Below are 15,067 nucleotides of genomic sequence, written 5' to 3' on the forward strand. Positions count from 1 at the left end.
TGCAGTCTTGGATACTTGTAAACTTTTCCAAACTTGTATAGAGCTAATGTATATAAATGACGCATTCAACGATGCATAAATTACAACAAATTTAACCCAAAATTAGTTCATGTTGAAGGACCATCCACTTCATGATTTACATAGTGTATTTGTACATATTTTAAAACTGCAATGTTTACTTGGAATGGAAAACCTTCTTGAAGTACAACATATTGATTTGGGATGACTTTTTACAGAACTATCATTTGACATCTTGTAGTAAGTTAAATCAATTAAAAAAATTAATGGTACAGTCTTCCTCTGAGATAGACTCAGTTACCCAGCTATAAAATGATACCAACGCCACAGTGAATAACTGATAGAGGAAATGGAACAATGCAATTTAAAGGTCTGTAAATCAAGTCCGCATTGCACTGCTGTGGAATAAATGAACTTATAAGAGAGTGGGTACAAAGGAGTGTGCTACAGATAAGAGAGAAGGTACGAAAGATTGTGCTAACAAATAAGAAAGAGGGTACAAAAGAGATTGTTAACATATAAGAGAGAGGTTACGAAGGAGTGTGCTTACAGATAAGAGAGAGGGTGCGAAGGAGTGTACTAACAGATAATAGAGGGTACAAAGGAGAGTGTTAATATATAAGAGAGAGGTTACGAAGCAGTGCCGTACCGGATAAGAGAGAGAGCACGAAGCAGTGTGCTGACAGATAAGAGGGAGGGTACAAAGGAGAGTGTTAATAGATTAGAGAGAGAGAGGGTACGAAGGAGAGTGCTATGGAAATCAGCAGAACATGAGTGTGTGTGAAGAATAAAGAAATAAAGCAATGGCTTATTAATATTTCACAATTAAATAATGGACACAGCAAGATAAATATTTACTAAATTGAAACTCGATTATTCACATGCAGAGAGAGGGTTAAACGTTGTGGATAAATCTATAATCAAATGCAAAGCACATTATGACATAACATGAAAGTTTAGCAGAATAAACCATTTTAAACCGTATGGACGGCCACGCCAGGTTGTGCTTTTATTGGCATTTAACAGGCACAATGTGGCATGCTTAGTACAACCCGTATACAGACTTCTTGTTGACTTCTTGATGCGAAAACTACTACTTGAATTTAGCATTCCTTTACCAATTATCATGAGGTGAAACCAAATATTGCAATAATTTTTAAATTTTTTAAAATGCAATGGTTGCTTGACCAAAAATACATCAAAAGGAAGAAATGCAAAAGGTACTTGATCAATAAAAGGTCATAAAAATGAACATAACGGTTATGAGGAGCAAAATCTGCTGTTTTGTTAAATTATTAGCAAAGGAATTATAACTACTTAGCATGTACACTGGAGAGACTGTCAGTTGATGAAATGAACTATATATAGCAGTCATTGCATTGGCTGCGCAATGAACCTTAAGCTGTGTATAAACACGATTTTACTCTTTCGGTTTTTGTGTCTTTCTTTCATTAATCTATCAACTATGATATCCTTGTTGAATAAAATATATTTCTCGTACGTGCTTGACATGGAGTTGAAATTTTTATCTGACCATTTATAACCAATGTATGGAGGAACAAATGGCTGTAAAACCAGGCAAGTTATGAAATAATAGCTGTGATTTTTATATTTAAATTTCAAATGGCATTCTTTATGTGCTGAACATGTACTTGCATGCTAAATGGTCAAGGACGCATTCTGTATTTTCAGTGTCTTTTTTCACAGATGAAAGAGATATTTGTTTTATTAAGTGATATTATAAATAACTTATATATTCTTCTGTGAACACCAAGCGTTCTACAAAGTTTAGTCTTATTTCCTCATAATTTGTTTTGCAGTTCTGCTAAATGTATCATAAAGTATTTCCATACATTATGTTTCTCTGCGAACTATTGGTTTATATCTTTTGTGAATTGATGTAAAAATAACCTGATTAAATGTTTTTGGCTGTTCTTTTATTATCAGTAATAATTCTGCATGTCAGAGACTGTTATCTGTACGATTATTGGGCAAGATATGCCGGCAATATATCTCGTGTACTTTGGGCTCAGTTCTGCCATTGTGTGTCAGTTTTTCTTTTAACAAGTACGATAATGCTTGCCATTTTGTATCCGTTGTCCACAAGCACACATACGGTACGTGTTACCCCGGGCACGATGATCTTTTCGAAATGACAATAAATAGAATACGGACATTTTAACTGATGCTCATAACCTTTTAATTTTACAACAAGAACTTCTTCGGGTCCGATATCTATCTAATTATCTGCCTTGATACATTAACATTTGTGCTGTATTAGTATATTGTCAAAACTGTAACATGTAATTTCAAGTTCTCTTAGATTTTCTGGTATATTGACTAGATTCAATGAATTCCTTTTTAAACAAATGTTTTGGATTTGTACCTTTGTTAATATGTAGTGGAACTAATTTTGATAAACAAAAGCCCCAAACAAATTGTATTCCTGCATAACGGTACCCTCCATCTATGTGGTCATTAGGACCACCACACTGAAATCTTATTAACATTGTAACAGGGGATTTGGTTGTGTTATCTAGAGGATGATCGAACACTGTGTTATTGCCCGGATCCAATGGATAATAAAAATATGAAATTAGTGGATGGAATACACAGAGTTCTGAGGAGAGTTAAAGAATAGAACAATACTAGTCCCAGTATGTAAAATATAACGATTTAATGAACTATAATAAACCAAATTAAATTGTACAAGACACTTCAAGGATACACTTCTAATGGCAAACGAATACCAGAACGTTATTACAGAATGCTATTAGCCGTTTTGTTTATACCGATATGACAAATTTCATCATATAACCGAGTGAGCGATCGAACTCAATTGTCCATCAAGCCTCCAAAATCTGCTTGCTTGCCGGTCACTCCTGTTTCAACCTTAGTGACAGGTTAGAGTCGACTCTCTCTCTCTCTCTCTCTCTCTGTATGGTACACATATGAAACTATTTCTCCTTTCCTTTCGAGACTGGCTCGCTCCTGTCATATCAGAACCTTAATATACATTTAGGTCCCGTGTCCCTCAAACTTCCAAAAACTCGTCTCATGGACAATTGATTTAACGAGAAAAGATACTTTTATTTTTCCTCATAGTAGAGACTTTCCCTTTCACCAGAAAAAACTTGGACTGACTAATCTTGCGGTGGAGAATACTTAAAACATTGAATTGCGTCTGGGAAACCCACACCCCTTATTTAGCTCAGCAAGCCAGGATTAAATTAATCTAACCGCCGACAAATAACTTACGCCTATCATGGTTTTAGTGACTCCTCATAATTCCAGACTTTCGCAATAAACCGATTTCCATAAAGTTTCATCTTATGACGCTTATTTCAACGAGCGAAAAGTGGTCTCTGCATCATCTTAACTTTGGCATTTTTCTATATTTAGACTCCAAAATACACGTCCAGCTCTAAGACTATTATCAAATGGATCGTAATTTAAAAATCAATCACGACCCAAACCAGGTGCAATAAAACAACCGCATTCTATTGATTTAACACGGTGTTTAGACCCATTCGTCAATTTAATTTGTTTCGTTTCACACTGACCGCGACAGATGTGCTGCTGGAACATCTAGACAATTTTGCACTGTTAACATGTTTTCTCTCTATACCTAAGTAATCATTAGGTCCATCTCACTACAATATTATTAACATCTTACCATGTTTTGCTCTCAGTATTGCTCTGGTTACTCTAACAGCCATTCTTCAAGCAACGGCTCCGCTTTCTCCTCGTTCCAACAGTTCTTCTACATTTATGTAGTTACTTTTAATTAGCGCCCTATTGCCATACTTATGTTCGGAAACAGGTTCAAAATAAAAATATAATTTTCGTCTTTACAAATGTTTCAAAGACTTTACCTTCCAATGGTTCTTGTTCAATTCTTGGTTTTTACATATTGTTAACTTTGCTTTTAATTTTTACAGTATAGACATAATTGTATAAGGTATCATTTAACACTAATACATACTGATATATAGTATAATTCCTATCTTGGGGAGCAATTTCGAAACCCTTTCCCGTCTTTAGGTACAATATAGTACATACACACGTACCGTATCATTTTTTATTTATTTTGGAAACACTGTTTCCTTACTAACATGATTATCGGTGTACAATAAATGTTGTTCGGGACAACATTTTGGTTGGCATACAAGGGCATCATTGCTGAATCGCGTTACGTGTCCTTATTTGCTTCTGTCAGCTAAGCAGGTCACATTGGCAGCTTAATTACAAACGAGTGTGCTGGCCAAATTCAAATACCTGATTTGCCAAAATCTAAAATAGTTCAAAGAATAACGTTTTCTGCTTGTTCAGACTATCTTAGTATACTAATCTATGATTTTCATTTCAGTAACACACTAATATTTAAATATATATTTTATTTATGATTATATGCGTGTAGTTGTGGTTAGTGTCGTCCGCCTTGAAAACGGAATGCACATGTCCTGTATCTTACACATGTTGCAATATGATATGTCATATTTGTTTCCTCTTTCTGTCTCACATTAACCTCTAGTTTTACGAGGCATTGACAATATCTATGCAAATTAGCCTACTTACATGAATGTTTTGTTGTATTTAACAACTCTTCCACGGCAAATGAACAAATACAGTTTAAGATCTCTTTTTACATTAATACAAGCTGTCTGTTCTTGTCTCATTCGGATATTTCTATGTATTCATCATAGCGCTTGATATCTATTTGTGTATTTAATCCTGTAAAAAATCCATTTTGTTCTATAGGTTATTTGTTGTCTATATTTTACTCCGGTAAACTGCCAAATACAAAATCACGAACACTATATATATATATATATATATATATATATATATATATATATATATATATATATATATATATATATATATATTCAATCGTTCTTCCTAATTTTTTTGTTGTTGTTTATATTGCTTGAAAGGTTTCAGACATCCACCAGGGGCACCAATTGTCAAGAGTCACCCTCCATTGGTTCAGGAATCACGTGTCAGAGAAGCGCCACCACCGCCCTCATTAGCTACCTTACCCAGGCGCAAAGACCATGATGGTAAGTCGATTTATTTAGAAACGTGTATAATTTGTTCTTCTTTTGTCGTTAAACAAACGATGATACTGCTGCTGCAGCCACCATTATCCCCAACACCATTATTATTATTACTACTAGTACCACCATCATCACCGTGACTTCAGCTTATACAGCGTCGACGGCCAAGACAACAACAATGCGGATGATGACACGATTATTGATTCTGGTATCCTGAAAATCATTAGTAACAGTAGTAAATGTTGCTGTGTTTGTTATAGAATATGGTTATGCTTTAGTTGAATCTACAGATCGCTACATGAAATTGAGTCATTGTTTTGTTGAAGTATAAATGTATAATGTTGGTTTTCACTTTTTTAAAGAAATTTAATTTTAGAATTTTGAAAATAAAAATAAATTAAAGCATCCTTTTGAGAAATAAACCTATATAAGTACCATCTACATTGTAAAACACAAGCAATAACTATGCTATCTCTATGAATTGAAAGGAAAGTAAAGAGAGGTGGTAATACAATACTTCCTTCTGTCAAGGAAGTATTGAATTCGACCGCTTCTGTACGATATAACTTTCAGGGTGTTGCTTTGCCGTAAAAGTTCCCAAATCCATAAAACTTAAACATTTCACTGTTTTCATTTTATTAAAGAAATGGAGACACGGTTTCGATTCCATTCGGTAGAAGATTTTCCTAATCCAGAACCTATGACAGAAGCAGTGAAAACTTACCCATCGCATCAAGTCAGTAACCATTCGTCTTCTGTTAGAGGTAACTGTAATTACACCATTCTCTGTCTGTCTCTCTCAATCTCTGTTTCCGTTTGGGAAAGTATTTATATTTACGGTCGATGTGTAGTTTGTCATGTATTGCTATTATGAGATAAGTTTGTTTTTTTTTCTGAGGAGGGAATAAGTTATGTTGTCAGAACTTGACCACATCTTACCTTGTTATCTATGAACAATAAAAGAAATGTCAGATTCTCACAAATGCGATAGTCGGGACGTGGAAAGGAGAGTAGCACTATAATTGGTCTCCCTTATTCCACAATGAAGCATTTAAGAATATGTTGATATGAGGTACTTAGGTTTTCCCGTTCAGCTAAATGATATATGACGTATCGGTATATATATATATATATATATATATATATATATATATATATATATATATATATATATATATATATATATATATATATATATATATATATATATATATATATGTGTGTGTGTGTGTGTGTGTGTGTGTGTGTGTAGACATATGCCCTTCAGTTTTCTAAAATAATAGAATCGTCGAAGTAGGGACCGTTGAAAGACAAACCAACAGTCGTAGAGTGGCTTCATCACGTGACAACTTTACGTAAAAACATTCGCTTTGAAAGCTCCATTAAAACTGAAGCTAAAAGTATTCAAATAAACATATTAGAGGCATTACAAATCATATTCAAACGTAGTTATTCGAAACAACAAGAAGAAGCAAAATGTAAACAAAATATGATAACTTAAAATGGAAAAATGAATTAGAATATAATAACGAGGAAATAAAACAATACGTCAGTTCTTTTCATGGCTTTCCTTGAATGCGGTATGTCATGTTCTTGTCCATATGTTCGTCAGGATACGTTTTTGGTGTTTAGGTCAATTTTCATGCACCGTGGCGCACATGCGTTTCGTGTGCACATTTCGTTTTTTTTGTATAAAACTGTTGAATGTTATCGCAGAGTAAAGGTAAATTTGGTGAACAATATAAGTAATACGATGCTTATCAAAATAATAAATATTTAAACACAAAAAATACCATATGACAATTTGATCTTACAAGAATCACGTTCACCTGACATTCACATATCGTTTATTTATTATGTTATCGATGTGATTCAAAAGTTAAATATTTCCTGTATTACAACTAACATATTGCATTGGCGTTTCCTCGTAATTTTAATCCGTAACAGTTCAGGTGTCTTCCTTATCAGTAGCAATTGCCACGCCCTTGTTGGTAAGAGAAGCTAAAAACAATATCATTTGGTTGTTGAACGATAGAGTTTTCCTGTGTGCAGAAATTAAAAGCACTATATATACCACATTATTGTCATGCGTTATTTTGTCACGTGTCGTACATATCATAAATAATACATAATAATTGAAATCACCATCAATAAACCGAATAGTTTATGGGAAAGGGAGGTAAGCTCTGCTTGCTAACGATAAACCGATTTCTTGTAACACTATACGAACAAGTCCCAGAAAAAAAAAAAAACGTTTTACTTTCAGGTAAATGAACAAGGTATATCTGGTGTGCGACAAGTGCATATTATCTAATTTATACCATCCTTTCTTTCAGGCATTAAATCAAGGCGACCTCCAAGACAGCCGTTGCCTACATTATAGATACATTGCAATAAAACTAACGTGCATTTCTTAAGGTGGATTTAAACACATGTACTTATTAAGCCAGGTAGCTGATGGCTTCTAGTAAATACCTTGATATTATTATTAATTGTCAATTAAGTTGGATGTGTATTTCTTTGCGAAATACAATTTTATTTTATCAAATCAGAGGACGATATGATCATATGGAAGCCTGGTCAGGTCGTTGATAATACTGACACACCCAGGTCGTTAATATTGCTGACAAATCCACTATTAATGAATAGTTTCGCTAATAATTCAATGATGGAATGAATACTGTACAGATAAAAGAAGTACAGCGGTATTAGTTTAGTCTTTAAAACTTGACCTTTTTTGTACAAAAAAAAACTTTTTTATAATGCCTTGCATATAATTGTATATTCTTTAATAAGATGTCAGATCCAGGGATTGACACTTTCCTCTCTGGTATGTAGATATCATTTTATAAATTCATTTTATGCATATTTGTATGTTTCTAAAATAAACAGGGTTTTGCTATTTAGCTTAGTGTTAATTTTTGCATGCTTTGCTTGCTTGCATTTCGAGCCCTTTCCTTTGACTTTGATGCATGCTTTGGGCGTTATGAATACATGGCCAAGTGGAATATGCAGCTGTTGTACGAATGTATCTGTACTGTTTACGTGATGCGTTGGTTCCATTCCTAAGAATGATGCATATATCTCTAACCTGTTTGATTATTGGTCTGTACTTGGGGAGCAACCACTCAATGTTATGGGTGGGGTTTGGGTAAGGTAGGGAAGGAGGGGTATTTGTTTCAGAACTAGTTCTCTGACTCCATACAGCTTGAAAAAATATTATTTTTCTAATTCGAAGAAAAGAAGAACTAATTATATCCATTAGTTGGCAATACAAAACACCATCTAGATGTGGAAGAAAAAGATATATTGGCTCAAAAGAAAATCTCATCCCCTCCGACAAAGGAAACGAAATGGTCGGTTTCATAACATCTCAATAGCCATGCCTTCAGTTCTCATGTATCTAGGACCCCTCATCCAGAGACTAAAGGAAAACCCTTCACAGGAAACGTACAGTCACTTCTCACTTGAAATTTGACTATCATTTTATCCTTGCGCGCGCTTATTGGGTATTGTTCACACTTTGAGTAAATAGAAACAGCCTTTTGCTTTTGTGCCCTTTCGAGGAAATTCATGGCCGTTTTGAGATTTTTGACCGCCCAAACACTTGACATGGTTCGGTCCTATTGAATGCCTCCGACCAATTATACCCTGTACAAATATATACATTAAACGTATCTAAAATACCCCCTCAGTTTTCCCAATCTTTTACCAAAACGACTTTTAGATTTCATCCGTTTTTTGTCTGCCATTTACAGCAATCGCTGCAGGTTCGTTTGTTTTTCTTCCGCTAATGATCCCTACACGCTCGTTTATTTCAACCAATGATCGCAACACGTTCGTTCATTTCCGCTAATGATGGCAAAAAGGCTTAGAAAATGTTACATATGCCGCTATACCATATACAATACACGTTTAAGTGACATCACGTCACTCATCGTCCAATTCATTCATCGGTTTAAGTGATTTGCTTTTTGGCTGATACTCTCCCATGTTATCTTTTCAAGTCTGAACTTATGAAAGAAGCCTTCCTTTACTTAACTCGTGTGAATAATTCCATATTTAGCGTTATGTTTTAATACGGAATATTTATACTGGGGGTTATCCACCTTATTCAGCCGATTCCTCTTATTAACATGTTTCACTTACTATTGTTTTTTTCTCTGAAACGCTTTCGGGTGTTCAGATTGCCGTTGATTTATCTTCGTGGTTCTTTGTCAGGATGCACTGGTTCCACTGTATCAAATAATTTTTAACCTGGTCCGGGAAGCCATTCGGGTTATTTATCTGAGACAAACATACGCCTTGGAAATATGCAATAATTTAGAGACGAAGTCACAAGTTTTTCGGACCACGTCGGCTAGTTCAAAGCCTGGACTAAACGTAGGATTGACCGAGAAATTGCGAATAAAAATATAGTTTGATTCATTCGCAGCTTCTCAGTCAATACTTGTTTCGTAAATATCTGAGGTGGACCCAGCAGCAGCGAATGGTAGTTATCGGCATAAATTCAAGATTTATCCGAAGGATGGATCTCAAAAATGCGCATACTGAGTAACATGATTCTTGGTTCAAAATCCGCACTTAAACTGATACAGAATTATTCCGATGGCGATGTCTGCAATTAGAATATGACGTAATCGGTCGAATGATGTTTGATTTTAAATTCGTTATTGCTTGTTTTATAATTTTCTTCTAGTCAAATGTTTTCTAAAGGAGCGATATTTATGCAAGAGGCATATTGACTTTGATCGCGAGTCCGAAGGCGTATCTTGCTCTCGCTGTAAAAATCAGATTTTCTTTTTACAAACTCGCTCAAACTCATAACCTTGATTTTGACTTCTTGATTTTTAGTACAATGAACCTAACAGTTATCAATCGACCGATCATTTCCTACATATAATTCACAACATTCTCTGTCGCCTGAATATTCAAAGAAATTTTATTCATTCCTGCATGTCTTGCCTTGCCATTATTCACAGCAACATATTCATGTCCACGTGTCTAGCCTTGTCATTATTCAAAGCAACATATTCATGCCCACGTGTCTAGCCTTGTCATTATTCTAAGCAACATATTCATGCCCACGTGTCTAGCCTTGTCATTATTCAAAGCAACATATTCATGCCCACGTGTCTAGCCTTGTCATCATTCAAAGCATCATATTCATTACCGCACGTCTGTCCTTGTCATTATTCAAAGCAATACATTTATTCCCTCATGTCTAGCCTTCTCATCATTCAAAGCAACATATTCATGCCCACGTGTCTAGCCTTGTCATTATTCAAAGCATAATATTCATTACTGCACGTCTATCCTTGTCATTAAAAGCATCATATTCATTACCGCATGTCTATCCTTGTCATTATTCAAAGCATTAGATTTATTCCCGCACGTCTAGCCATATCATTATTCAATGCAGTACATGCATGCCTGTGTGTCGAGCCTTGTCATTATTCAAAGCAATACATTCATGCCCGCATGTCTAGCCTTGTCATTATTCAAAGTACTATATATATATATATATATATATATATATATATATATATATATATATATATATATATATATATATATATTCCCGCATGTCTAGCCTTCTCGATATTCAAACCATTACATTCATGCCCGCATGTCTAGCCATCCCATTTTTCAAAGCAACTCTATTCATGCCTGCACGTTTAGCATTTTTACCCTTGTCAAACAACCAAAAAAGAGCAGCAGTCCTATATTTGCTTATCAGGGTCTTGTCTTTTGGAAGATCGTTAGTACATTTAATAATGAGAGAGTTGATTATGTTTTCTAGAAATTGTGTGGTTACTGGTCTTATTGGGTTGTTAGCATGGTATCTCTTGTATTTAATCGTTAAATAAAGCTAAAATATTTTTAATTGGACTATATATATATATATATATATATATATATATATATATATATATATATATATATATATATATATATATATATATATACATATATATATATATATATATATATATATATATATATATATATATATATATATATATATATATATATATATATATATAGTTTTCTTTTATATATACGGAAATAGACTTGATTTTGTGTACTTGCTTAGTACTCTCGCGAGCAGCAAGTGGTAATGATATTATATATTATAAAATCCTATTTCTGCATAGTATTCCATTAATTCGAAGGTTCTTATATAATGTTAAATTTATTTGTAAATGTTGTTCGAAACATTCAGCTACATGTATGTTTTGTACTATGCTGGTGTTGTCTTAATGCGTACGTAAAAGAAAAAGTATAGACATACCATGGTAACCATTTTATCTATTGGTATGCTCGTGAATAGTAGCGTTGAAGTCAAATAGGGATGTTTGAAAGTATTCATATGAAAATATTGCTTTCAAAACCATTTCGCTCTTATAAGACATGTAAGACAAGCACCTGCTGTTATTTTCTGGCAAGGAGGAAGATGAACATGGTCAAGCTGGGTATGAAAGACAAACTCGGCAGCTTTCATTGAACGTTTATTTTATTGTCGACATGACTTTGTACATGGTGGTTTTAAATTAAATAAATTTAATATTTTGTTATTCGTTTTGTGTGTGTGTAAATTGCTTTTTTAAAAATTGTATAATATATCTATACATAAAAAGGCATCTTTTTACCTGGAAATTGTCTAGGGATAATTCTCGCATTGGTAATTAAATTTTGCCTTAAAAACGGATGCATATAGGAAGAATTAAAAGTATTTAGTTATCATACGTACGATTTGTTCTGTTCAAATATCTGACATTAAATCAGTCTTTGTTTTTATTATTGTGCTTCATTTGGTAGATGTACGTTTGGGACATTATTTAGAAGATGTACGTTTGGGACTTTATTAAATGTACGACTGAGACATATTTAATAGATATACGATTGGGGATTTATTTAGTAGATATACGGTTTCGGTTGTTTTTTTGTTTTTTTTAGCAGACATACGATTGGGTCTTTAGTTAGTAATTGTACCGTTGGGTCTTTTCTTACTAGATCTACGACTGGGGCTATATCTAGTAAACGTACGATTGGGCTATATTTAGTGAATGTACGATTGGAGCTATATTTAGTAAATGTACGACTGTGTCTATACTGAGTAAATGTAGGATTGGGTTTTATTAGTAGATATACGGTTAAGGCTTTATTTAGTCGATGTACGATTGGGGCTATATTTAGTAAATGTAGGATCGGGGGTTATTTAGTAGATATACGGTTGTGGCTTTATTTAGTCGATCTACGATTGGGGCTATATTTAGTAAATGTAAAATTGTGGTTTATATAGTACATATACAGTTTTGGCTTTATTTAGTCGATTTACAGTTGGGGCTATATTTAGTAAATGTAGGATTGGGGGTTATTTAGTAGATATACGGTTGTGGCTTTATTTAGTCGATGTGCGATTGGGGCTATATTTAGTAAATGTACAATTGTGGTTTATATAGTAGATACACGGTTTTGGCTTTATTTAGTCAATTTACAATTGGAGCTATATTTAGTAAATGTAGGATTGGGGGTTATTTAGTAGATATACGGTTGTGGCTTTATTTAGTCGATTTACGATTGGGGCTATATTTAGTAAACGTACAATTGTGGTTTTATTTAGATGATATGCGATTTGAGCTTCGTTTAGTGAAAATACTACTGGGGCTTAATTTAGTAGATATATGACTGGGATTTCATTTAATAGATGTACGATTGGGGCTTTATTTATCTGGTAGACATACAACTGGCGAACTGTTTAGTAGATATTCAATTGTGACTTTATTTTTAGATATTAGATTTTGGTGTTAAATATTTCAGGTTTCAGTGTTCTGAGTGCCAAATGCAACAACTACATGTGGTTATCAGCAATTATTCACACGAACTTAGCTTAATTTTCTGCGTATGGATATATATATATATATATATATATATATATATATATATATATATATATATATATATATATATATATATATATATATATATATATATGTATATAGGTAGGGTGAGAGATATTGTTAAGTAAAAATATCTTTTCTTGCTGCTGCGCTTGACAGTGTCAACACGATTTTTTCTTGGCCCTAATTAATCTTATAATTACGTTTGAAATTATTAACATGTGAAGTTTGGTGGTAAAAATCTTTGCTTTACATCAACTATGTAAACTTCAACACGGTTTGTAAAGACCGAAAGGACGTCAAATCTGAAAATATTATTGCTGATATCAAGAATCAACTGTATTCAAAATATCTATAACAACCTATAAGTTACTAGCAACAATTACGAAAATAGAAGCCGTATTCGTATCACAGTGAAAAGGTAGAATCTGAGTTATACGGAATGCAGTTACCCAGGTTTGTCAAGAGATACTCAACGAATGAAATTCATTCGTGAAGCTAGAGTGGACTATAACACAGCACCTGTATTGTTGCAGCGAGAGAGAGAGAGAGAATACGTCGACTCTAACCTGCATGTATGTATGTACGTACGTATGTATGTATGCATTACAAATATATGTATGCATTTATGGAAGTGTGGATTAATAGATGCTTGTACAGGTATATGAATTTCTAAACGTACGAATGAAGGAATTCGTATATGCACGTAGATGTGACTAACTGCATTGTTGTGTGTATTTGAATGTATTTATATTTGATTTAGTTTAATTGTTTGTTAGTTTTATTTTTATATATTCCATTACATATAAGATAACTTTTTTAATACTGAATTTGACATTTTCCATAAATTATTTTGTATCCACTTGCTGACCTAGTCCCTGACCTTGATTCAGAAATCAATGAGTTGAAGTAAACAACTTTTTTAAAATTATTATTATTTCTTAGTGTAATATTCATAGAATGTAATAGAGGCCATACTGGGAGTACGTGATGTTAGGCATGTAAAGCTTCTGTGGTTCTGGAAACATCACGTGACCCTCATACGGGAATTTCTTTTGCGTCTTCAATTAGTGTATAAATCTTTTCTATGGAGAATTTAGTCATTTGGGCTATAAACCATTGACCATTGTTTTATTGTGACCAGTTTAAGCTGAAATTCTATTTTATGAAATTATTAATTCTTTTGCCTGGGAATATATATTTAAATGCTCATACATAATTCTTGGACAAAGACATTTATTGAAATTTTATTTGGAATTCAAAAGTGGAATATTATTTTATGTGGTTCAACAAGGAACTCTTGGCAACACTTATCACAGCTCACGTCATCGTCGTCCATCTTGGATTTCTTTTTATCAGGAATCCAAATGTAACAGGGTAACCGAGTGGGATTTCGGATTACAACAAAACACTTATGAAGGTGATACAAATGCAATGTTTAATGACGAATTACTTGAATGAGAAAAGAATTATAATTAATACGTGCGTATAATATCCAAATATTGGATCAGTTAGCATAATCCGCACGAACTAAATAATGAAAATACAAATAAATGATCTTACGCAGTACAAGGACTTGGGGTGAATGATTCACAGTGATTTCGCAACGAAAGAATGATGTATTTTACTCAAAATTGTAAAACTGTGGTATTTTACTCGTATAGTAAAAATGTATTCCCTCAGATAGGGAAAATGATGAAAACAAAGGGACAGATGTACAAAATATCTTTAGTCCCAAAATCACTGGTCGTGATTATGGATTTGATTTGTTTTGTTCGAAAATGATTGTGAGAAGTGTAATCTGAACAGCTGTTTACTTGAATTTAATTAATAAAAAGTGACTACTTGAATTTAATTAATAAAAAGTGACTACTTGAATTTAATTAATAAAAAGTGACTACTTGAATTTAATTAATAAAAAGTGACTACTTGAATTTAATTAATGAAAAGTGACTACTTGAATTTAATTAATAAAAAGTGACTACTTGAATTTAATTAATGAAAAGTGACTACTTGAATTTAATTAATGAAATGCGACCTTTTATGAAAAATGAGTGTTAGTTTTTATGAACAGGCTTTGTGTTG

General features: G+C 33.3%; 1 protein-coding gene across 2 annotated transcripts in view; it reads left to right on the forward strand.

Annotated features, from left to right (window-relative positions):
* Positions 1–11,656, forward strand: part of LOC149780180 (uncharacterized) — a 53,332-nt gene extending 41,676 nt beyond the window's left edge. For both annotated transcript variants that reach the window (XM_089936925.1, XM_089936924.1), the window contains 3 exons: positions 4,956–5,081; positions 5,723–5,842; positions 7,415–11,656. In XM_089936925.1, coding sequence (XP_089793051.1) covers positions 4,956–5,081; positions 5,723–5,842; positions 7,415–7,461 — 293 coding nt within the window. In that variant the 3' untranslated portion in view covers positions 7,462–11,656. The remainder of the gene's footprint in view (positions 1–4,955; positions 5,082–5,722; positions 5,843–7,414) is intronic.
* The last annotated feature ends 3,411 nt before the right edge of the window (positions 11,657–15,067 follow it).

The sequence above is a fragment of the Sinohyriopsis cumingii genome, chromosome 16 (assembly GCF_028554795.1).
Source record: "Sinohyriopsis cumingii isolate HCF-2022 chromosome 16, ASM2855479v2, whole genome shotgun sequence".
Classification (NCBI taxonomy): Eukaryota; Metazoa; Mollusca; class Bivalvia; order Unionida; family Unionidae; genus Sinohyriopsis; species Sinohyriopsis cumingii.